At 38.0% G+C, this 24,169-nt stretch overlaps 5 protein-coding genes across 6 annotated transcripts; all 5 read right to left on the bottom strand.

Moving 5' to 3' along the window:
* Positions 1–772: 772 nt before the first annotated feature.
* LOC17887628 (transketolase-2, chloroplastic) lies at positions 773–3,735 on the bottom strand. Its single transcript, XM_006293685.2, has 7 exons — positions 3,175–3,735; positions 2,976–3,066; positions 2,771–2,876; positions 2,392–2,674; positions 2,158–2,306; positions 1,910–2,063; positions 773–1,824 (listed from the first exon to the last, which is right to left on the bottom strand). The coding sequence occupies exons 1-7, from the start codon at positions 3,649–3,651 to the stop codon at positions 865–867; spliced, it is 2,220 nt and encodes a 739-aa protein (XP_006293747.1). The 5' UTR covers positions 3,652–3,735; the 3' UTR covers positions 773–864.
* Positions 3,736–6,655: 2,920 nt separating this feature from the next.
* On the bottom strand, positions 6,656–8,601 carry LOC17888353 (myrosinase-binding protein 2). The gene is made up of 4 exons (XM_023784664.1): positions 8,404–8,601; positions 7,681–8,115; positions 7,002–7,490; positions 6,656–6,919 (listed from the first exon to the last, which is right to left on the bottom strand). The coding sequence occupies exons 1-4, from the start codon at positions 8,599–8,601 to the stop codon at positions 6,656–6,658; spliced, it is 1,386 nt and encodes a 461-aa protein (XP_023640432.1).
* A 1,115-nt stretch (positions 8,602–9,716) lies between these two features.
* LOC17889995 (F-box protein At1g30790) lies at positions 9,717–10,926 on the bottom strand. The gene is made up of 3 exons (XM_023784663.1): positions 10,376–10,926; positions 10,139–10,267; positions 9,717–10,104 (listed from the first exon to the last, which is right to left on the bottom strand). The coding sequence occupies exons 1-3, from the start codon at positions 10,924–10,926 to the stop codon at positions 9,717–9,719; spliced, it is 1,068 nt and encodes a 355-aa protein (XP_023640431.1).
* Positions 10,927–12,393: 1,467 nt separating this feature from the next.
* LOC17889093 (DNA repair protein RAD51 homolog 3) lies at positions 12,394–21,275 on the bottom strand. Its single transcript, XM_006295113.2, has 10 exons — positions 21,184–21,275; positions 20,900–21,079; positions 20,585–20,683; positions 20,361–20,483; positions 20,244–20,277; positions 20,094–20,164; positions 13,378–13,604; positions 13,132–13,263; positions 12,962–13,028; positions 12,394–12,865 (listed from the first exon to the last, which is right to left on the bottom strand). Exons 2-10 carry the CDS (start codon positions 21,009–21,011, stop codon positions 12,690–12,692), a joined length of 1,041 nt encoding a protein of 346 aa, XP_006295175.2. The 5' UTR covers positions 21,012–21,079; positions 21,184–21,275; the 3' UTR covers positions 12,394–12,689.
* Positions 21,136–24,118, bottom strand: LOC17890213 (probable tRNA N6-adenosine threonylcarbamoyltransferase, mitochondrial). 2 transcript variants are annotated; one of them, XM_023783919.1, is made up of 13 exons: positions 23,762–24,107; positions 23,619–23,663; positions 23,341–23,415; positions 23,056–23,152; positions 22,866–22,956; positions 22,731–22,780; positions 22,441–22,631; positions 22,263–22,348; positions 22,069–22,144; positions 21,891–21,974; positions 21,698–21,812; positions 21,529–21,617; positions 21,136–21,425 (listed from the first exon to the last, which is right to left on the bottom strand). In XM_023783919.1, exons 1-13 carry the CDS (start codon positions 24,056–24,058, stop codon positions 21,282–21,284), a joined length of 1,440 nt encoding a protein of 479 aa, XP_023639687.1. In that variant the 5' UTR covers positions 24,059–24,107; the 3' UTR covers positions 21,136–21,281. The 2 variants fall into 2 exon arrangements, with proteins under 2 accessions (XP_023639687.1, XP_023639688.1); XM_023783920.1 differs by having other exon boundaries at positions 21,330–21,425; positions 21,784–21,812; positions 23,762–24,118.
* Positions 24,119–24,169: the final 51 nt, after the last annotated feature.

Here is a 24,169-nt window from a genome sequence, read left to right as displayed (position 1 = left end):
AAACCCAGGAGCGACCCAAAATAATCTGTACTGTTTCGAATCGAAATTTGTTGGGGTTGACCAATAACGACTTTTCCTTTTAGTTGTAGATATTTGGAATTGATAAATGAATTAGGAAATTTTTGACAACCAAAAAGGAAATACATGTTTTATGAAAAGGAAAAATCCAACCATAAAAAAATACAACAAAGTTATTATTGTACAGAAGAACACCAAATTACCAATGGATTTTAAAATAAATCAATACAAACTTATGTTAAATATAACGGATTCATACAAATTCTTCCAAGACAGCGGATCTGATCATAAAAGACATCAAAGTGCTCATTAGGGCTAGACTTGATCCCATATCCAAGGCCGACTGGATGCTCAGTCATGGGGACTTTGGCTTGCAGTGTTGCCAGTAGAGTTGCCACCACATCTCCTCAGTCGCTACTCTTGGTTGCTGACTTGCTGTCCTTTTGTTTTCTCTTGTCTGTTGTTGTGTTTTTTTCTTCTGGTGTTTTTTCCTATACAGATCAGAAGTGCTACTTAATGTTGTCGTGGGCCTTGTGTCTTGCTAGTTCTTGGGCATGCGCGTCTATTTTTCGGCTTGTATGTTTTACTTGGGCATGTGTGCCTTATTTAGACCTTTTCGGTTTGTATTTTTTTGGGCTTGCATGCTAATTGGGCTTTATGCCTTGTAATCAATCGGTATGAAATTTAAAAAAAAAAAAAAAAACTTATGTTTAATACAAGAAAAAACATAAGCTCCATTGGTGCATACAAAAAAAAAAAAAAAAAAGCTCCATTTTTTTCATTTATTATCTTTGAAAATTTTCAAATCCAAACCAAACCTCAGTACTTGTAAGATAAGATACTCTTTTAGATAAGCGACCTAGCTGCATCAACCACAGCTTCAATGGTGATACCAAACTCTTTGTAAAGCTTCCCTGCTGGTGCACTTGCCCCAAACGTATCAATTCCAATCGATCTCCCTTTTCCTCCAACGATCTTTCCCCATCCAAAAGTCGATCCAGCTTCTATACTTACTCTAGCTGATACATCAGACGGCAAAACACTTTCCTTGTATGCATCTGATTGCTCGTCGAAAAGCTCCCAACATACAAAAGAAACTACTCTCACAGTTTTGCCTTCTTTCCTTAACTCCTCTGCAGCTTGAGCAGCAATCTCTAGCTCTGATCCAGTTCCGATCAAGATCACATCGGGCTTGTTACCGGTTGAGTTGTCGGAAATGGTGTATCCACCTTTCTCGACGCTTTCAATGGATGTTCCTGGAAGTTGAGGCAGCTTTTGTCTAGATAAGGCTAAGACAGAAGGTGTCTTACGTTTTGTGACAGCGATTTTGTATGCACCGGCTGTTTCATTCCCATCAGCTGGACGGAACATCATAATATTGGGCATGGCACGGAAACTGGATAAGTGTTCAATGGGTTGGTGGGTTGGTCCGTCTTCTCCAAGACCAATGGAGTCATGTGTCATAACGTATATAACACCGGCTTCAGACAAAGCTGAGATTCTCATTGCAGCTCTCATGTAGTCAGTGAAAACAAAGAAAGTTGCACAGTAAGGGATAAAACCGGGGCTGTGAAGGGCAATGCCATTGCAGATAGCTCCCATTCCGTGTTCCCTCACACCAAACCTAAGGTTTCTTCCTTCAGGTGTAGCTTTTTGGAAGTTTCCAAATGCTTTAAGCAATGTCATATTGGAAGATGCAAGATCAGCACTCCCGCCAAGGAAACCGGGAATAACTTTGGCAAGTGCGTTAAGACATTGCTGAGACAGGTTTCTGGTGGCATCACCTGGACATTCTGGTGTATATGTCTGAAAGAAATGAAAAGATGCAATAACTATGACATCTCAAGAATACCAAGTATTAAGTTACAGATTACCAGAAGTTTCTACTTACAGGAAGTGCCTTCTCCCAACCAGCGGGAAATTCACCCGAGATTATAGATGACAACTCTGCAGCTTCCTCTGGATATTTCTTCTCATAAGCTGCAAACTTGGCATTCCAATCAGCTTCAAAAGCAGCCCCTTCTGACGTGTGACGACTCCAATGGCTAGAAAACGTAACGATTATAGTAAACCAGAGCAGGTCCGGGTGTCATTACATACACATAAACAGAAACAGAGGTGTTGTTTTGTTCTACTTACCTTTTGACATCTTCAGGTACCTGGAACGGCTCATATGGCCATCCAAGGTTATTTCTGGTAGCCTCAACTTCCTTCTCCCCAAGCGCAGCTCCATGGACACTGTATGAGTTTGCCTTGTTGGGAGAACCATAACCAATTGTAGTAGTGACCTAAATCATGCAACAAAACAGTTGACACCAAAGGGCTATAAAACATTGCCAAAAGAGTTAATGGCTAACCAAATTGTGATGATACCTTAATTAAAGTGGGCTTGTCTTTTACAGCCTTAGCTTCCCTAATGGCAGCACGGATCTCATCATAACCATTGTTTCCATTCTTTACCCAAATAACATGCCATCCAAGGGCTTCAAAGCGCTTGTCCACGCTCTCAGTAAAGGCAATATCTGTGTCACCATCAATGGAAATGTGATTGTCGTCATAGAAAGCAATGAGCTTTCCTAGTCCCCAGTGGGCAGCTAGAGAGCAAACTTCATTAGAAATCCCTTCCATCTGACAACCATCTCCAAGAATCGAATATCTAATCAAAAACAGCATTTTCCAAATATAAAAATCAAACTCAAACGAAGAAAGATAGACCAAAACAAAATTGAGCTAAGAGGATGCAAAATCATACGTGTAGTGGTCAACAATCTCATTGTCAGGTTTGTTGAATCTAGCAGCCAGATGCTTCTCAGCAAGAGCTAAACCAACGGCGTTTGCAATACCTTGTCCAAGAGGACCTACATGTAGGCAAAGCGCAAACAATGCAATTACAAAGAGCAATTAAAGGAGAAGAGAAGCTTCTTTAATCGTCGTGAAACCGGAAAAAAGAATCTAACCAGTAGTGACTTCAACACCAGGAGTCTCGAAATTCTCCGGGTGGCCAGGAGTCTTACTTCCCCATTGACGGAAGCTCTTCAAATCTTCCTCCTAATAGACAATTCCAACACTTATTTCATCAAATCCTAATCCTCTTCTTCTACACTCTTAAAATCTATGTGAGTCAGCAGAGAATAAGCAGAGGAAGAGATGACGAACCCTAACGCTGTCGTAGCCAGCAAGGTGAAGCAAAGCGTAGTGCAACATGCATCCGTGTCCAGCGGAGAGAACGAAGCGATCACGGTTAAACCAGTAAGGGTTCTTGGGGTTATACCTCATGAACTCATCGTACAAGATGTGAGACATTGGAGCACAACCCATGGGGAGACCTGGATGACCTGATTTCGCCTTCTCAACCGCATCGATTGCCAGAAACCTGATCGTATTCACCGATTTATCAACCAGAGACGAATCAGTGGTTGTCTCGATCGCCTCTACAGCTGCTGCACGAACGAGATCTGGGCGGAAAGAGTGACTGCTCGTGGAGACACAGCCCCTACGGGTTGAGATGGTGCGTGGGAAAGTGGATTTGAGACCCGAGAAAGCTGGTACAGAGAAACGGTTTCCAGAGCCATCTCGAGAGATGGTTCGGGTTAGGAGAGCTTGAGAGAGAGCTAGAGAAGACGTAGAAGCCATTGCTGCTCTCTGGTTCGAATCACAGACGACACAATCTTGACGGCTGTGATCCCTCTACCGCTTCAATTTATCAAACCTTTCTTTTTTTTGGTTTAATTAATTTTCAACTAATCATTTGAATTTTTACGCTAATTATTAAATTAATCATTTAAGAGTAAAAAAAAAAAGAATAAGATTGACAGGGCGGCGTGGTTGGTGTGTAAAGCAAAAGCCATGGTCATGGCAAGGGTTGGTGGAGAAAGAACATAATTGCTTCAAATTTAAGAAATAAGAAATAATATTAGTCACTAATTCACCAACTCCGTTATTGACTGACCAGTTTAAATCAGGCAGTTCGATTGAATCAAGAACCGAACCAAAACTAAACCGGAGAAAGCTTACTCATGTGTGATGTGTCATCCTACTAGTAAGAGCTAGTTTAAACGAGCCTTCAGTACTTTGTGGTCACCTAATTTAGGAACACAACTAACCTGTGATTAGATTTTGGAGCTAATAATGACCTCATCATAAGCTAATTCCAAGTAGAAGGACGTGCTGTGAATTAAATAATCTCATGCATGAATTCCTACGGCAAGTGAGAAATTTTTGGCAAGCTTCATGAACTTTAAAACCATTTCGCTGAGCATTCGTGTCCTCTGAACTAAGTCATCAAAGTTCTGACGGAAATGAAAGGTGGTACTATCTACGATTACAACTTTAACCTGCAGCCATAAAAAATTATAGTGATAATTATGTTTCAATATACTTGTAGCAGCAGGATCAGTGAATTTCAAAGTAATATTTAAATTCTTTATACATTTATATTTTCAGAGTTTTTTTTGTTAATTTGTTTGACTAACTTTTTATAAAAAGAACTACATGTAACATAAGTACAATAAAACAAACATACGGTAAGAGAAGAGAGAAGGGTTTAGAGAATATGACAAAACAGAATAAAAGATGGGCAAAGTTCTTGAGAGCCATTGAAGAATCGAAACTCTATGAAAAAACGGAGTAAAAGATGGCATTATGAAAAATTCTTCAAAAGAGAAACATAGTCCGTAGGCTACCAAGAAGTTATGACATGTGGCCTCAATTTGTGTTAATAGTACGTGGCCTAAATTTGTGTCAATAGTACGTGGCCTAAAAGCTTACATGCCATATCATAATCAAAGACAGTAGTAAACCCCTAATAATGAAACTGAATATTAATAAATCTGATACAGCCAAAACGCAGACGACAAACTTGTTCCATTAGTAATGATAGAGTGAAGAATGGAAGCAAAGCATTAAGCATGTCCCGTACGTGCAATTATGGTTAGCTCGCATGTTTTTGGCCTCGTATAAATTTTAGCTCTTATCTGTAAATTATCTTTTGCTTTGAAATTTGCCAATGCGATCCTGAGAGATGTTATGTTAATTTCGTTCCAAACAAATGTATGCTAATCATTAGGCCATCTCCAACAGCAAATTCATTAGTATATTTTTTTTGAGGCGGTTGCATGCAGTACGATATTTCTACTGGCGGTAATTGCTTATGGTTGCGAATCGTGATATAATAATACAGTAGTTTTTTTTAATGGGAAGTACTGTTTAATTAGTGATATATCTACAACGGGACTTTTAAATTTAGACACTTTGGAAGTTGGGCTATTACGAAGCTAGTTAGCCAGGTGTCTCTTGTACACATTTCTCTCCGTCACAAGTACTAATCAGAAAATCTGATTCTTTTTCTCTTTCTGTGTAAAAGAAAAAAAAAACATTTAATATTCTCTGTTTAGTTGAAAATGTCACGACTTGCATAAATCAACAAAAAAGAGTTTACTATATTACAAGATGAAAATCTAAAAACAAATCTACACTAAATTATTTGCATCATGTATGTTCGAATAGCTACGTGGTATATTAATGGTAAGATGAATCTAAAAAATAATACGATCGTAAACTTAGAAGATGGAAGGAAAAACATACAATTTTTTTTTAGGAATAATTTGCGTTTTAGTACGTTTTCGAAACTTAATTTGCGATATAGTACGTTTACTATTTATAATTGGCAAAATAATACACTTTTACTATTTGAACACTATTTGAACACTATTTATAAATCTTTTAAATCAAATAACTATGATATTCATCAAAATATATTTGGTTTTTATAAAATTCTAGTTACATAAAAATCTATATTTTTATCTCTATAATTTGACATGCATTTTATTTTGATAATCTTAAATATTTTTTAAACAAATTTTGATACGTTCAGCTATCCTCATGTACAGTTGTGTGTCGTTGTACGGAAATTATTTTGTATATTTCCGTACAGCGATTTATATATACGTATAATTGTATGTGTACAGATATTTTTATGGTCTATATATGTATATTTGTTTATGTGTAAAAATGTTTCTTTATAGTTGTTTGTCTCTGTACAAATACTTTATGTATAATAATATGCTTCTGTACAGTTGTCTGTCTGTACAGATATATGAATAGTAAAACTGGGCTATTTTACTAATTATAAATAGTAAACGTACTATATCGCAAATTAAGTTTCATAAACGTACTAAAATGCAAATTTTCCCATTTTTTTATAAGCATAGATTTTCATGAAACCATACATGGAGAATCAAATAAAACCTTTTTTAAGTGCTTCCTTACTTTGGTAAGTTGGTTTTGCTTGCTTCTTACTTTTCTCAAACTCAATAGTTTATGCATCGATTCATTAGAACTATGCTGTCATGACAATATGGATTTATTGACCGATAAAATAAAAAGTCTGGTTTGGCTTAAAAAGCAAAGACATAGAGATTAAGACATAGAGACACAAATACATAGAGACTAAATAAGACACCTAGACATAGAGATTAAAACATAGAGACACAAATACATAGAGACTAAATAAGACACAGAGACACAAAGATAATACTTGAAAGTACCATTTAAAAGAAAATACTAAAAATACAAGAGGCTTAGACCATCTTCAATGGAGGTATCTTAGTCTCCTAAGATATCCTCATTGAGGATGCCCTTATTCATCATTAATTGGCTCGAAGTAGACTCCAATATCTTCGAGAAAGTCGGAGGTTCTTCCAAAAAACCCAACTATCTTATGCCCTCTTTTCTTGAAAAGGAGTCTTTTGGCATATTTCACTGAGCCAGTAGGATCGTATCCTAACACTTGAGCTCCTCCTCTATTTGTCTTAATTTTCAGCATGGCTATGGAGAGAAAGCCATAATAATTGGACATTCCTACTTCCATGGATGTGACATAATCATCATCATCGAGCTCAATCTACAAGAAAAAACAAAATTATATCTATATAAATAATGTTTCATAGATAAGATGGAAACTAAGTAGAGACTAGAGCACAAACCGTATATGTCAACACTGCACGTGAATGTGCCTGCGTATCCGGTACCTCACCGTGACCTCCATGGTGAATGATATGTTCATCACCATCGATATACTGCAAGTCGATAGAATAGATTTTTGGCCACTCACTAGTTACAGTAATCTTACGGACCGTAGCGTGTATTCCATCATCCCACCTAGTCCCAATCTCATTGTACAATCCACCTTTTACCACTGAACAGGTCCAAGGAGGTGCCACCGTGAAATAGCCTCCGAGAGCAGTTAGACGATCGAGATCTGATATTCCTCTGAGCCCAACAAGTTTCGTGCGAGATCCCTCCCCTTGGATATTGAATTTTATACCCTCAATTTTACCAAACAGCGGAGATTCTCGGTTGTAGGATGTCTTGAATTTTAAAGAGGTCAACCCTCTGACATTCGGTAAAATATCATAATCATGGTACGTTCCTTCTACAGAGGTGATGTATTCATCGTCCTGAAGCAGCGCAAACTACACAAGTAAAGGAAAAAACAACTTTTAGCAATTTGTTAAAAGACAAAACGTCCAAAAAAGGACTGTAAATTAAGAAATAGATCAAGATTCTTGCAGGACATTAAAAAACAAATATGAAGAATAAAATACGTGATTCATCAAATGAAATAAAGGGAACAGAGAAAATGAATCAAGAAATCAACCATACCTCTTTTGGTGCTTCTGGTGGCTCTTTGCCGTGAGAGTGAAAGATCAAATTCTTAATGCAATCAAATCCACCAACTTGCGAGGCTGAGGGTACCAAGATGTCTCCATTGCAATACTGGAACTTGATGTAGCTCAGGTGGCGATCACTTTCTCCAACCCATAGTTTCTTCACACCTTCATCATACGCCCCATCATCCCAAGTAGTTCCGTAGTTTCCACCTTTAGGTACTGATGGCATTGGCGTATGAGCAGAAGACACCATGTCAAAGTGACCTCCTAACGCGTGAATAACATCACCGGCGCGTCCATGTAGCCCAGCAAACTTCTTTCCATCAGCCCCCAAATGAAATGCTACTGAATGAGTCGATGTTGATATCTTGGTCGGATGCATACCAAAAATTTGAGACGCTCTGCCGCGTGATGTCTCGAACCCGAGCTGCAACACCGTCTTATCCTCATGTTCGACAAAAAAAACCAAATAACTCTGTAATATATTCGTCTGGGTGGTCGACCGCAAAAACCAACTGAAAAGAAAAAACAAAGGCCAAAGCAAAGCACACAAGAACAGAGTAATTAGAAAAAAAAAAAAAAAAATCAAACGAGTAAAGAAAAATAAACCAAACGACTAAAAAGTGTGGGAGAGACAGAAAGAGAGAGAGTGAAAGAAAAACAAATCAAACGACTAAGTGTTGGGGAGAGAGAGGGGTGATAGATTAAGAAAAACCTCTGTAATTTCTTCTCCTCTCATATTTCCATGTTGCTTCTCCACTACATCTCCATCTTTTATGTACTCTATTTTCATGTACACAACACCGTAAGTTTCATGGTCCCCGATGGTTACTTTGCTGATTCCGTCGTAAACACCATCATCAAACGTTTCCCCTTTGTGAGGATCACCACAAATGTCCACAAACATTGACATTTTTTTCTTTCTGAAATGTTTAAAACATTAAAAGAGTATAACGTGAGTCTAAGAAAAAAAATGCGGATTACAACACAACTATCTGTAAGAAAACAAAAATTTACATACTTTTGTTTGAAGAAGAGTCAGCTGCTGTTTCGTTTCTTTGCTTGCATTTAGTTATATAGCAAAGTTATAAAGAAACGAAGTTATATAATTGTGTTGCACAACAGCTGGCTATAACGTACTTTTTTTTTTATAAATAATTTGTTAAGAAAAAAAAAAAAAAAAAAGAAAGAAGATGCGAAGATAGTAGTACTCAATTTAAGAGTCGAGTGGTGAGTCAAAAAAAAAGAAAATTTGATAGCAGAATGGAATGTCGTCACTGGTCTACGGTTCTAGACTTCTTCTAGTCTAAAGTTATATTACCCCTGCAAGTTTCGTAATGATTACTTCGTATAGAGTGATTATAAATACCCATGAAAGTTTGTCATAAATTACGTTGCGTACTTGAGGTGAAGTTCGGATTCTATTCTAGATCCCATGGTGAGGGAGTGGGTATGCATGAGTAAATGTAAAATTGCAGCACTTTTTGTGTGTTTTCAATCTCCTTGAACATAAAAGTTTGGTTGTTACGAGACAATCTATATAATAATTAATCTGCTAATCTACTTACTAGTACTATATATACAAATTTGAAAAGCTATTAAAAGGCGAAAAGCAGGAACCCTTTGAGTGTCTGACTCTAAATGAGATGGGGTCCGTAGTAGTGTGAAACCAAATTGGATTTTTCATTATGACATAAACTATATACGAAGTTTGTTCTCCAAGCAACCCGCAAAATCTACGCTTTCGTTCCTTCTTTTCTCAATCTGATATAAAGAGCATAAACATCGTGAAATACACGTTCCTTTAGAAAATTTATGAAATTGTTTCCGTTCATTTCAATACTCTTTTAAGAAGAAAAAAAATTAACGACACATGAACAAATTAATTAAAAACAAGTTCAAGCCTTTTCATTATTTTTTTTTTCATGAAAACATATATCAGTTGAGACATAAGTTTTACATGCCATATCATAGTCAAAGACAGTAAACCATAATAGTAAATTGAAGATTATGGAGATCGAGTTTTGTTCAGAAGAACATGATATTCTCAATGTAACCTGGAAAACACAACACATCATGATCATGCATCCCAATTCCATGGATGCGTCTAAACCCATAATCAGCGATTCCTTCGACTTGCGCACTTCTGCAAGTCTCTCGCATCACATCGCAATAGAAAACAGACAAAGGCTTAGATGACTGTAACTGGTTCGAGACCAACATAACTTCTCCGGTATGAATCTCTCCGGGACAAGATGGTCTCTTCTCCCTAAACAAAGCTCCCCACTCACAAGGCACAGCGCAAGCCATATTATTCCACAACTCCTCTTTCTCTTGAATCCACACACGCATCTCATTGTACAAGTAATCACACTCCATCCCTCCAAATTTTCCTTGGTGATTTATAAAAGTCCAACTTTTGATATCGTCTTTAGCTGGTGCTTCATAACATCATCTTCTCGGATCTAAGATCGAATCTAGCTATCTTCTTGGTATGTCCAACTCCGTAGTATATAGCACCATTGATGCAAACTCCGCCTTCTACATCTGTGTAAGACTCTCCGGTGGGGTTCTCAATCCTTCTCCAATACATGTGTTTAGATCGAGATCCCGGTAATGTTAAAACGAGATGTTCTTGATTTATATATGTTATACCGCGTTTGCGCCCATCAAACGTCATCACTCACAACACTTTGTATTCATCTTCCACCGGATCGTACCCGAGACGTGCGTGCGCGGCTCCTCCCTTGGATCTGACACGGGGTAGTGTCATCAACTGTCTCGTGGTGGGATTACAAATAGCGATAGATGAGCCACGTGTGCAACACACAAGCCCGTTCACGGGGGGAGATGTGATGTAGTACGGCCCGTAGGGGGCACATCTGTTGTTGTAGTTGTAGCCGAGATCCGAGATCGTCATGTCGTGTCTGGCAACAACTGTGGAGGATTTGTCGCCGTATTTTTTGTCGTGTTCAGGGGATGAGAAGATGAAACGCGAATCCAAGTCTTCAACGGTAAAAAGGAGACGAGGCCGAGTCCTGGACCGAGTAAGAAAAGCGTCGACGAAATCTTTACTATGGATGATAGAGCACCATAGCTTCGACACGGATCGGAATCCCAAGACAGATATCGCTGGAAGCCTCGATAGTATCTCAAAGGTGAGTTTCAAAGGAATAGTAGTTGTGGAGTTTCCGGCATGGTCTATTTTACGTGCTTTACACGGTTGTGAATCTTGCATGGCGGCTTAATTGGTACGTAACCCTAGAGAAATAAAACCCACATACAATATATAAAGCACTTTTTTATATCTTAATTAAAACAAAATGGAAAGTTTCCAAGACCGGCTCCGGTCTTTCTTTTTTTAGTTCCATAAACCTTTTTTTTTATTTTTTATTATTCGTTAGATTTATAATCAATGAAAGTATATTTTATATACCCCTAAATGTTAATTATCGTTTTCAAGAATAGCAATTAACTCAAGATAGCATATTGCGGATAAAGGGAAATTTACTCTTTAATTATTTCCATTTAAATCACAACTGAAAATATACCTTTTTATTATAAAAAAAAAAAAAAGAAGCTGAAACTATAACAATCAGATTATTTGAGAGAGTTAAGAGATCAGCACGGAAGATATTGAAGAAGGACGAGGAAAAACGAAAAAGAAATATGTGCATGTTTTATTATCTAGCTCATACAGTATATAATTATATATAAATATATCCCTTGCAAATACAAAAGTTTGAATGTTGTAGTTGTTAACGGCGGGAACAAATGTTATTAATCGTCACAGCAACATGAATGAGATAATTTCAGCTTTATGCGGGACATTAAAGTGGTTGGTTGGACCAACGACAAAAAAAAAATGTTGGTGTATTTACAAAACCTAGTTTAGAATAAGCTAGTTCAGCAAATATTGATTGCACCTGCGAATGGCTTTACAGTAAATGGAACAGTTAATATTTTAGGTAGCAACATCCCACACCACACCATTCACACTTTTACCCATCTAGATTTAAGATAGCCATTAAAAGGAGCTCTATATATATGCATAACTTTTATTACAGTACATGGACAAAAGTAAAAAAAAAAGGATTCAGGGCATTGAATTTTTAGTTGTTGTTCAACATTTTACCTATTTAAATGAAACAGTTATTATTTTAACCAACTCCATTCCCATATTTACCCATCCGTCCCATAAAAAAACAAACGGCTATATATGCGTAAATTTAAATACGCTGGAGTCATATATGGAGACAGTAATGATTTTTTATCGTTTTTGAACAACCTCAGTAATGAATTTATTATGTTCATATATACACGCCACTCAATTATTATTTTGAATTGACAATTTTTGAATTTATTTTATTATTATATTGAAAATAGAGCTAGCCCATTTTAACGTGTTCAGTGTTTTTCTTGCCAGCTAACGTTCACAATGGTTTTATTTTAATTTTTATTTGTTCAAAATATATGAATTGTAATCACTGTGTGTATATATATATATATATACATGGTTGGCTTTGGAGATATTTTAAATTAATTAGATTTGGAATTACAAGGTAGTAATGTTTTACTTATTGATATTTTAAATTAATCCATATAAACATAGTAGTTGATATTTTAAATTATAGAGACACGGTTTCCAGAGCCATTTTGAGAGATGGTTCGGGTTAGGAAAGCTTAAGCCATTGAGAAGACAAAGTGAGAAAAAAATCCCTCTATTAATAATGAAGAAAACAGATTGTGAATCAACCAATTAAAGATCTCGTCAAGCTAAAGAATATCTGACCGTTGGATTCAGAAAGGACACAAACTTTGCTGTGATCCTCTACGGCTCAAGCACCGAACCAAAAACTAAACGGGATCAGAAAATCCTTTTAGTTCACCAACTGATGCATGAAATTTTGCAGTTCAATCGAATCAAGCACCGAACCAAAATCTAAACGGGATCAGAAAGCTCACTCATATGCTTGTGACTGTCTTGTGGTTCGTGTGCTGCTACATCATCTTGACTCGTTTGCTGCTTGAGGATGAGTTTCTTAGACCTCTACTAGTTATTGTGTATGAAGCCGAAGCTGAAGGAAGTGAAGGGGACTTATCAATATACGCGTAACGCTCATCACCGTTCCAATACAGAATAACTCTGTTGGTGCACGAATGAGACCAACTATCGCCTGGAAACAGCACACGATTGAACATTTAAGTTTCATAACAAAATCAGTGATGATGATAATAGCAATTTTGACACAGTAGATTTGAGCTTGGTTCACCTAATGCAAGAGCTAGTTGAAACGAGCCTTCAGTGTACTTTGTGGTCACCTGGTTTAGTAACACAACCTGAGATTGGATTATAAGAGTTTATTATGGTACCTCTAGTTGAGCTAATTCGGTTTTAAGCCAAGGATGTGTTGTGATTTAGATCATTTCTAGACATTCTTACCGCAAGTGAGAACTTTTTGGCAAGCTTCATGAATTTTAGAGCCATTTCGCTGAGCACTCGTGTCCTCTGGACTAAGTCATCAAAGTCCTGACGGAAATGAAACGTGATACTGTCCACGATTACCACTTTAACCTGCAATCATAAAATATTAAAGAGAGTCTTAGTGAATCATCGAATTATGTTTCAATATACTTGTAGCAGCAAGATCAATGGATGTCAGAATTGAACTAATATTTGTATACCTACATCTTTATTTTCAGAGATGAACTTGTCAAGATGATTAACCAAAGCAATTTGCTCGGTGTAACTGCAGACACGGAAGTAGAATATGTTCTCTAAGATATCTTTGGGTTTCATTTGTACTTGATTTGCTTTAAAATGTTTATGCATGTATCCTGTGTATTCTTCCATATCCTCCACACAAGCTTCTGCTATCTGTAAAGCACGTTCCACCATGAAGCTACCTTCTGTATCTGTAGCATACAAAAACTTGGGAATCACAGGCATTAACAACCAACAAGTAAATGATACGTGACTATGGTTGATGTTAGTGATGAAGTTGGGTGTTTTGGGTTTTGATATTTTAGTTTAATTATTTACAATTAATTAATACATTAGGGTTGGGTGTTTTGGTTTTAATGTTTAGGTTAATTAAAAGTTGTATCATGACCTATATAAATATAGGTCATTATGCTAATGAGAAACCAAGCCCCAAGAATTAACCTTAATCTCTAAGAGAGACTAGGGTTAAGAGGGAGCTAAGCTTTTAGAATCTCTCTTATTCCTTAAGCAAAAGTTGGTTCATAACATTTGGTATCAGAGCCAAACGGTTCGATGGGAGAGTTCGATAGGACAACGACATGGGTTGATCAGATATTCGATAAGCTGATAACACGATTCGATGAGTTATTCGAGGAGATGAAGAACGAATTGATGGCAGAAGTAACTAAGAACTTTGACATGATGCGCTCTAAAATTGCGGTGGACATTGAGGAGGAGGAGTCTCTGGCTGCAACAATTGCACTGAGAGAGCCACGAGGTATTCAACAAGAAGAAGTTGTAAGAGACGAGAGAGAGGATCATCTCTCTCACGAAAAGCAGAAAGAGCTAGCTTCTCTAATTTATTTTTCCGTCAATCTGGAAGAAGAGCCAGAGCAAGTGCTTCCATCAGAAGGGAAGGTCGTGAAAGAGGCAACAATACTAGTTTTCCTAAGACCACCAGCAGCCGTGATGCATAAGCTGCTTGTGAGGTTTTGCCCAAGTGTCTAAGAAACTCTTACCCAAGATGAAGGTTTCAGCAAAAGAAACAAAGAAGGTCACGAGGAGCTCACGTGACATCTATACAATTCAGCAAAGGGACAAAGGAGTAATTAACCTATGTCTGAACTCAATCTCTTTTGTCTCCTTCCTCTGTACGGAACAGAGCATGCGAGAAAGAAAGAAGAGAGAGAGATAGGTTGTCTTGTATAAAAGGGGAGTAAGCTGAGGTTTTTTAGGGTTAAGAGAGCAAGGAGAAGAGACGGCTAAGTTTATAGTTGGTCTCTAGGGTTTTTGTAACCAAGAACAGCTTTCTAGTGGATTTCCGAGTTAATCTCGGCGAGACGTAGCGTTTCCGGTTTGGAACGTGAACTCGTTAAACTTGCTGTGTCTTTTACTTTCAGTTCTGGTTTTTTTTTCCTAAGCTTAACACACGAGAGAGAAACACTCCGCGAGTGAAAGTGAGTTTAGAGACAAAAGTTCAACTATTTCTTACAAAAGCTTCAAGAAACTTTCAACGATTCTTAACAAATTGGTATCAGAGCCAAGGTTGGCGAAGAAAGGCTCAAGCTGGTTTTTTGTTTAAATCTTCAAGTTCCGCAAGAAGGTTTTAAGCTTTATCAGAAAGTTTCAAGCTTTAGAAGGAAAGAGGAAGCTTTACAGAGAAAGGTGTGAGTTTTGCAAAGGAAGGAGCTAGTTTGTAAGAACGCTCAAAGCTTTGTCAAGAAAGGTGACATCTTTATCAAGGTATGGCTTCGGGAAGTATAGATCTGGATAAGTTTGATGGTTTTGGAGACTATGTCTCATGGAAAGCCAAGTTCGTGGCCCATCTAAAAGATCTGGACTTGCTAGAAGGACTGAGAGAAGAAGAGTGTTCAGAGAAAGGTTCAACAAGTTCTGGATCTGCAAAAGAGAGAGTTAAAGATCTTGAAGAATGTGAGATCTTGAAAGAGAAGAAGAGAAAGGCTAGAGCTTTCATCATAGTCAGCGTTGGAGATCATGTCTTGAGAAAGATCATGAAAGAAGAAACTGCTGCAGGTATGATGCATCTCTTAGACAAGTTATATTTGTCTAAATCTCAGCCAAGTTACAGTTTGTCAAACCGCATCCAGTCAAATCGTTTATATCTTAAGAGAAAACTCTTTGAGTTTAAGATGAGTATAAACGGATCTATGAAGGAGAACATAGAAGAGTTCTTAAGTATAGTTGCAGGTTTAGACAGAGAATGTGAGGTTGTGTCTGATGAGACAAAAGCTATGCTGCTTCTCACGTCTCTTCTTGATCAGTTTAGTGAACTAAAGGAATCATTGCAGAACAGTGAGACATCTCTGACATTGGAGAGTATAATGAGAGTCATTTACTCCAAAGAAGAAGAGTTTGATCAGTTTTGGAAACAAGCAAAAGAAAGAAGCTTGTTTGAACAAAGAATGAGGTTGTCAAAACTGAGAGCAAACCAAGAGAAGGGAAAGAAGAAGAACAAATCTAAGGTAAAAGAGAAGAATAAGATTTGTTGGACTTGTCGTAAGGAAGGCCACAGTTTCAGGAAATGTGATCACTGCAAATCTGAGAACAAGCTTGGTGAGAAAAGTCACAAGTCAGTTTGTAAGTCTCTAGGTATAAACCGGGTGGAAGCAAAGCTGAAGATGAAAGATGAGGTATCTCATCTAGATGAAGCTCTCAAGGAAAAGCTGGTGATATGCAGTGAAGAAGAAGCTCTTTCTCAAAGCTTAGAGGAGCTTACAAGAGGACATATTGTGAATGTGACTTCTTCAACAGTCAAAGGAGTCAGAAAGCTTCATTAGAAGCAATTGTTCTTGGTGGTCTTTCTTATTACACAAGAGACTAGTTAGGATGGCTACATCAAGCAGGAAGGTGAAAACGTATTTCTAAGGTTCAGACACATTGTTTTTCCAAGTAAGTAGTCATGAAGTTCTAGTCGGATACACAAAGTAAAATTTGTATGGATTCAAAGTCAGTGAACTAGAATGTTTAACAACAAAGGTGGAGCCAAGTGGGAAGAAATGCAGTGAAGTTTATGGTGTTGCTATAGATGGAATCTGTCTATACAAGAGTGTATAGCACATCTTTAGATGTTTTTTTTTGGGATTCATCGCCAAGCAATGATTTACTGCAGCCGATTTCCTCAAGTATATGCTGTCAGATGTTTCGAAGAAATCTGAGCATATGATGGTTCAAAGAAGGAAGTTAAACATGTGGAGCTCACTGTTAAGAGAAGAATCATGGAATTTTGGTGAGGAAGAAAGACCAAGAGATCAAGAATAGGGGATTATCAAAAGGGTCAAGCTGTGTATGGTCTCGTTTGATGACAAAGAAGAGGTGTTATCGGGTATGAGAAGAAGCTTGAGATTTTGATAAAGAGTACCAAGTACTGCTGGATCTCTAAAGATTCAGAGTTTATACAAGTATATTTTTTTTGAGACACATTCAAAGTTCTCAATTCGTTCTTTTAAAGAGAATTTTGGGAAGAGAAAGTGAAAGAAACAGTTGCAAGTGATCAATGCAAGGATTGTTTCAGAGTTAATCACTTCAAGAAGAATGAAGCTGTTGTGCTTAAAGTGTGGTCTCAAATACTGGGAGATACTCCTGGGATTTCTTTTACAGAAATGGAAATGCAGAAGTCATACTGCATTTGGAGTCTAGAAGAAAATCCAGACTGTTGTGTCTAGTTGCATAAAAGAAGACCAATTTGGATTTGTTTTCTCAAAGGATCACTTGCAGGAAATTTGTCAAGTGAGGTTTTCCATCAGGTTTTGCAGTATGAGTCTGATGAATAAGGAGAAGTTCAGGTTCAGGGTTTAAAGAACAGTCACAGTGAGGGTCTCTGAAGCATCGTCACAAGTGAAGGTGATGGTTGAGGAGAGATTCAAGACATGTCAGTATTGGTAATTGATGCAAATGTCAAGCTGTTTTTCCAAGCATACCGGGTTCAGGTTTTGCAGGGTATTTTTTTTGGCATGAGTAAGTGACATCATATTCTTAAGAAGTGATGTGGAAGATTGCTGCAAAGGTTTATCACACGTGTTGGTGATAAACGACAATAATCAAAGATAGCTAGTAGTATGTTAGTATACTGGTGGAGTATTTTTTTTTGTGACAAGCTGTGGCTGTAAATTCAGATATGATCTGAGATGAATCAAGCTTGGAAGAAAAATGCTTGGTCTTAGCAGCACGTTCAAGTATCAGTTGCAGGTTCTGAAATTTGCAGGTTCAAGGAACAGTTGGAGGTTCTAAAATTTTTAGAAAAGAATAAGGGAATGTGGTTTGAAATGTCAAAGTATTAAATTGAATCAGTGAATTCGTCATGAAGAAACTGGGAAAGAGATAGTTGCAGGCGTTGCAAGGTTGTCTCAAAGTCTTTCACTTCAAGAAGTTTGTGAAACTACTGAGTATGCATCATGGTAGTTGGGTTCATATTCAAGCAACTGAGAGATAATATCAGAAAGATATTAAATGCATAAGTTTACAGCCGCGAGTAACTTCAAGAGTTCTAAAGGTGAAGTTTAAAGGACTGTAAGATGGGTCTCATAGTGGTCACTGGTTTGGTGGATATGGGACAGGTTTAAAGATGACTAACAGGGGCTCAAAAGTTGTTGGTAAAGGTCTGTTTGAACAGAAGAAGTGGACAAGGTATGTATCGAAAGTCTCCCTAATAATGAGTGTTAGGTGGCGTGTGTTGTTAAGTTTTAACAACGGTACAAGCTGGTGTCCAAGTATGGTCTGGTTAAACGGGTTTCTGAAAAGAAGTTTCAGGTTTATACAGTGGTGTAAGCTGCTGTTGTTTTTCCATTGGTTACATGTTGAACCAAATGGTTTCAGGTCAGAAGCTATGATTGGTTCTGGTTTCTTGCATATGATTCTAGTTTGTGTCAGCAAGGTTTGTCTCAATGCGCATGAGATCAATCTTTGCAGCAAGAAAGAGAATCATAAAGGCAAAGGGTAATTGAGTTCAGTCACTTCAACGGTTCTGTGGTGAGAACAGAAGCTGCAGAGGATGCTTTGTGACTTGAAAGTCATAAGTGGTGGAGCTTATGAAGAATTCTGTTCTGTTTTAACAGGTCTGGTGGAAATTTTAAACTTGTTAATGGAATTTGTTGATTGGTTAGTATCAAGACTATAGAGACATGAAGAGGTCAATAAGAGTTTAGCCAAAGCACAAGTGTGTGTGTTTCAGGCTGGTTATTTTTTACAACTCAGTTTTGGCGGTGAAGTGTTGGAGGTCTTGGAAGGAATAAATTTGTTGAGCGTTTGGTCTGCATTAAGGTGATATATGCAGAGACTTTGGAGATTTGCAGGTTTTAGAACTGAAAGGTTTTAAGTGCAGCTCTTAGTCAAATGCTTAAGAAAGGAATCAAGTTGGGATTGTATTCAAACCAAGGTGGAGTTTAGTAGTAAGCAGGTTGGGAAGGTTGTTTACAGAAAGTGAAAGTCAACATGAAAATGTTGAAGTATACTGTGACAAAAGGAGCAAAAACAGGTTGCTTGAGGTCACAAGTGCAAAGAATATTGTAAGCAGTATGCAGTTCATAAGGAGAAGGATTGCAGAAGTGGTAATCAAGACTGTAAAGAGAGTAAGTGCTTATGTTCAAGCCAAAGTCTTTACTAAGGAATTACCGGAGAAAAAGCTTCAAGCATATATGAAGCTTCTCAAAGTATCACAAGCTTGATAATTTGTCAGGATCCGAGATGGAAATCAAGAAAAGCTAGAATAGTGAAGAGAAGAGGTTTAACACTAAGGCAAAGGTGGAGTTTTGTGAGGTTTTGCCCAAGTGTCTAAGAAACTCTTACCCAAGATGAAGGTTTCAGCAAAAGAAACAAAGAAGGTCACGAGGAGCTCACGTGACATCTATACAATTCAGCAAAGGGACAAAGGAGTAATTAACCTATGTCTGAACTCAATCTCTTTTGTCTCCTTCCTCTGTACGGAACAGAGCATGCGAGAAAGAAAGAAGAGAGAGAGATAGGTTGTCTTGTATAAAAGGGGAGTAAGCTGAGGTTTTTTAGGGTTAAGAGAGCAAGGAGAAGAGACGGCTAAGTTTATAGTTGGTCTCTAGGGTTTTTGTAACCAAGAACAGCTTTCTAGTGGATTTCCGAGTTAATCTCGGCGAGACGTAGCGTTTCCGGTTTGGAACGTGAACTCGTTAAACTTGCTGTGTCTTTTACTTTCAGTTCTGGTTTTTTTTTCCTAAGCTTAACACACGAGAGAGAAACACTCCGCGAGTGAAAGTGAGTTTAGAGACAAAAGTTCAACTATTTCTTACAAAAGCTTCAAGAAACTTTCAACGATTCTTAACACTGCTAAAGTCGTGTAACCGCAGTTGGAGCTTGAGGACAAGTTCCGAGTGGAGGAGGGGAGTAATGATACGTGACTATGGTTGATGTTAGTGATGAAGTTGGGTGTTTTGGGTTTTGATATTTTAGTTTAATTATTTACAATTAATTAATACATTAGGGTTGGGTGTTTTGGTTTTAATGTTTAGGTTAATTAAAAGTTGTATCATGACCTATATAAATATAGGTCATTATGCTAATGAGAAACCAAGCCCCAAGAATTAACCTTAATCTCTAAGAGAGACTAGGGTTAAGAGGGAGCTAAGCTTTTAGAATCTCTCTTATTCCTTAAGCAAAAGTTGGTTCATAACAGTAAATCAACCAAGTCATTCATCCTCGTTACTAAAAAAATATACCGATATATATTGCCTTCCCTCCAAGACCACCAAACTCACGAGGAATCTGAACATTCACAGAGATCTGGATCCTGAAAATCAAATCAAAATTAACCGAAGAGCAAAACCTGATGAGAAAGTAGAGGAAACCAGCGAAGCGGGTAATTTTACCCAATCTGAGTCTTGCCGATCCCCGGTACCCCACCTGGAGAAAATAAGCAAAAGATAGAATCACCTCTTTGTGTTGCCAAAATGAACCAGAGAAAGAAACTAACGGAGATGGCTTACCAATCTCTGTAACATCCCTACAGCTTATCCCACCGCCCAAGATATTATCAAGATCAGAACAAGATGTAGTGATGCGAGGCAAAGATTCCTCTTCGTGAAGCATATCCCAAGCGTTCTTTGCTCCTTGTTTGGTCAAAATTTTCAAAAAGAGTATCCTTGAGTGAATCATCATCATATAAGAAGAAAACAACCAAACAGAGTTCCAAAGGAGTTCATCAAGTTACCATTTATGAGAGAACGGCTTCCATTGCAAGAACTGGATCCAGAGGATTGATTAGCCAGTTTCAAAATCTCAAATGCTTCATCTTCTGTGATATTCACATCTGCTCATAACCCACAAAAAAAGAGAATTCTACAAGAATTTAGAACTAAGATATAGTTCAATCAATAGGGTGATAAACCCTAAACATCAACCCAGCAGTAATCGATTGCGTTTAACAGGGAAATCAGAGAAAAAGGCATTTCGACGACAGTAGTCGTGAAACGATTCAAAAGCATGACCCCGAAAAAGAAACCCCATACGAGATTCAGAAATTCACCTCGAGCGAGATCAGAAGAAGAGACGGAAGAAATCGAAGCCAGAGTAGTGTAACCGGCCGATATAAGCTTTCCTCTGATCGAAGACGACAACGGTAACAGCCATGCCTCCATGCTGTAGTCGCTAGTGATGAGGTTTCGCCGGCGAGTTTGCGCCGCCCAATTGTGAGTGTTGGCGCCAACTAAATAAATAAAAAAGTATAATAAACCGGGCATGGTTTAGGTCAACCGGGACAACTGATTGAACGGAACTAATTCAATATTAACCGGAAAGCGTGTTTCTTACTCCGTGAAAACTGAAAAGGTTACATATACATGCAGAGAGAAATCAAGCTAAAAGATTTGGAATCTGTCTAGTTTTTTTTAAGGAGACTATCTTTCTTATTATGTTTGTGTTTGTTGTTGAAGAGAATCCGCTCGGATGATTGAAGTAAGTGACGGGTGAATCCGTGCAGTTCTCATAGAACGAGCATCGCTTCTTCCTTTCGCATACTCCTCTCCGAGAGGCCACCTCGGTCGAAGATCATACTAAATTCATCATCCAGAAAACATCAATCACAAATTAGAATCTTTTTATCTTTCTAAACAATAGGATCTTTCTAAGTATCGAGTTTTTGTTTCAAAAACGTACCACGTAATCCTCAGGTTCAATTGCAGGTGGAGGTGGATCGTATCTTCCTACACGAAAATGCTCGAGACCTGTCCAAGCCACCATTACTCCTGGAGAGATTAATAAATTGTCAATTAATATTCCCTGTATATCTAACTCGGTCAGCAGGATAATCTCACACTCTATCTACCATTGTCTGTGCAAAGGCTTGGAGGAGGGCAAACAAGTTTCAGTTCTTTGTTTTTAACAATGTTATTGAGTCGAAGTCGTACATACTTGTTTGAAGCAACACCACCAGAGACTACCTGAAGATTTGTCAATATTAGTCTACAAGCGTTTGTTAAGCAAAACAGAGGTTTCTTTTTCCTCATTCTAAGCCTCACCATATGTTTTATAGAAGGCTCTAGTTCTAATGCCCAGTCTATTGCTCGTTCACACTTTTCCTCCAGATGCAAAACAGCTACTCGCTGGTTCATATAAACAGGACATGTTTCATATAAACAGGGCATGTTTAGAGATCAGCATTTCACAAGAACATTAAAAACACAGATTGATTTGTACCTGGAAAGAAGCAGCAATATCAGCACGGTTTCTTCTGTCTTCGTTTGTTGCCGAAGAGAGGGGATGTTTACAATCGCTGAAGAGCAAGCAAAAGACATTATTTATTTAACACAAAGCTTTCTCATATGCAACATTAATCAGATAAATAACTTCCTAAGCTGATTCTAAGATGTAACTATTTTCTAAGACATTACATATCTTTGGCTTCAATGGCTAGCCTCACTTGTGTCTTCAAACCAGCATATGAAAAGTTGCAGTCTTTATGATTTTTCATTGGAACCTGATAAACATCGTAATGTAACATAAATGATTCTGACATTGAGTTGAACAAGAATAAGTTGTTTAGCTAACCAGCAAACTAGTTTCACTTACATTAAACTTAACAGATTTGGCATCACCCTCCAGAGCAAGTTCTTCAACAGCTGGTCCGCCACTTCTACGCATATCAAGGCCAAGCCATTTTGCTGTCTTGTCAAAGGCTTCGCCTATAGCATCATCTACGGTAGTCCCAAGTTGGGTGTACTGACCTAGCTTATGAGCGAGAACTAGAAGATTGTGCCCTCCTAAACAGAAAAAAGGGAGAGCCCTGTTTAGACAAAACCTAAATCCGTTGTGAAATTGGTTCTGCTTTAGAAAGATTAAAAAAACGATAAGCAACATACCTGATATAAGCAATGCCATGAACGGAAAGCTTAACTCCTGTTCCACTAATCTACAAAGACAAATTGAAAGCTAATGAGCAATCCCCAAATCTCAAAATGGGAGCAAAAACATAAAGCAAGCACATCAAGAAATACCTAGCTACAAGGGCATGAGCCTCCATGTGATGCACCCCAACCATTGGGAGATTGAATTCACCAGCAACTCTTCGAGCCTTCCGTACACCAACTGTATGACTCAGAAAGAAACACTTCAATCCTGATTAGTACCCTAACGACACTTGTTAATTCAAAGTACAAGAGTGAACACTTTTTTTTTCCAACTTACCGCGTAGACAGAGGCTCAAACCAGGTCCAATAGTTACAGCAACAGCAGAGAGATCCTTCTCGCTCAAATTGGCTCTATCAAGAGCGTCTTGCACAACCTGCAACCAATGAATCAACAGTTTTGATCGAATGGCGAAACCTATGCATATCTTGGGGTGAAAAGAAGCAGCTGGACCATCATATATTGATGCAGGAGCATGTCATGCAATTCCGAACAAGGACAGAATCAAAGATACTAGAGAGGTATTGAGTGCGTAGGCTTGCAGTGAGGAAAAGTTTATATTACCTTATCGATAACCCTGGAGTGTGCTTCTTCAGCCTGTTTAGGAGCGACGCCTCCATATTGGGCAAGCAGGTCTGCCTTATGTCGCCAATTCCAAGATCAGAACAGGTAAAAACTTGATGAGTTATTATATAAAGTAAAAAGAAAACCAAAGAGAGTTCAAAAAAGTGATTGGCTATCTCAGACAAAACTATGTCTTCAGTTCATAAGTTGAGTCTTGTAAACATAATGCAGGCCAATGAATCTACTAGTAGCCAATTAAGTAAGGGACCGATCTTTACCTGAGAAGAAATGACTTGACTAAGAACTTCACCATTACCTCTCACCTGAAACCCACAAATTTCAAGCAATGAACTAATATATAAGTTAACATAAATAAACGATAAGGAGAAGAAGAGACCAAATGTGATTAAACGGGACTTACGACAGCAGCAGCAGTGTCGTCGCAGCTCGTTTCAATGCCCAAAACAACCAAATTATCACCAAAACTCGAATTTCCACTTTTGGGTGACGAGAAAGTTCTTGTTCCGGTAGAGTTAGAAGGCGTCCTTTGGAAATTGGGTGAAGATGAAGGAGGGATTAACGAGAAAGCGGGCGTTTTGGTTTTAAGTTGATGGTGTTTTTGTAACCTGAGAGAAGGATTAGTCGCTAATATAGAGATTCCAGGATAAATATTGAATCGGGAAATCGCCGGAGAAAGTGTAAGAAACAGGCGAACCATTTCACCGGACCGAAAGAGAGATACACGGAAATTGGAACTGTGCGGAGAAGACGATTTACATTGCGATTGCTGCCCAATCCGGTTTAAATTCAAACCGATTTAAATTTTCGG

Source organism: Capsella rubella, unplaced genomic scaffold, assembly GCF_000375325.1.
Source record: "Capsella rubella cultivar Monte Gargano unplaced genomic scaffold, Caprub1_0 scaffold_4, whole genome shotgun sequence".
NCBI lineage: Eukaryota > Viridiplantae > Streptophyta > Magnoliopsida > Brassicales > Brassicaceae > Capsella > Capsella rubella.
Note: the sequence above shows the minus strand (reverse complement) of the source record. Positions and strands in the feature narration are given on the sequence as shown.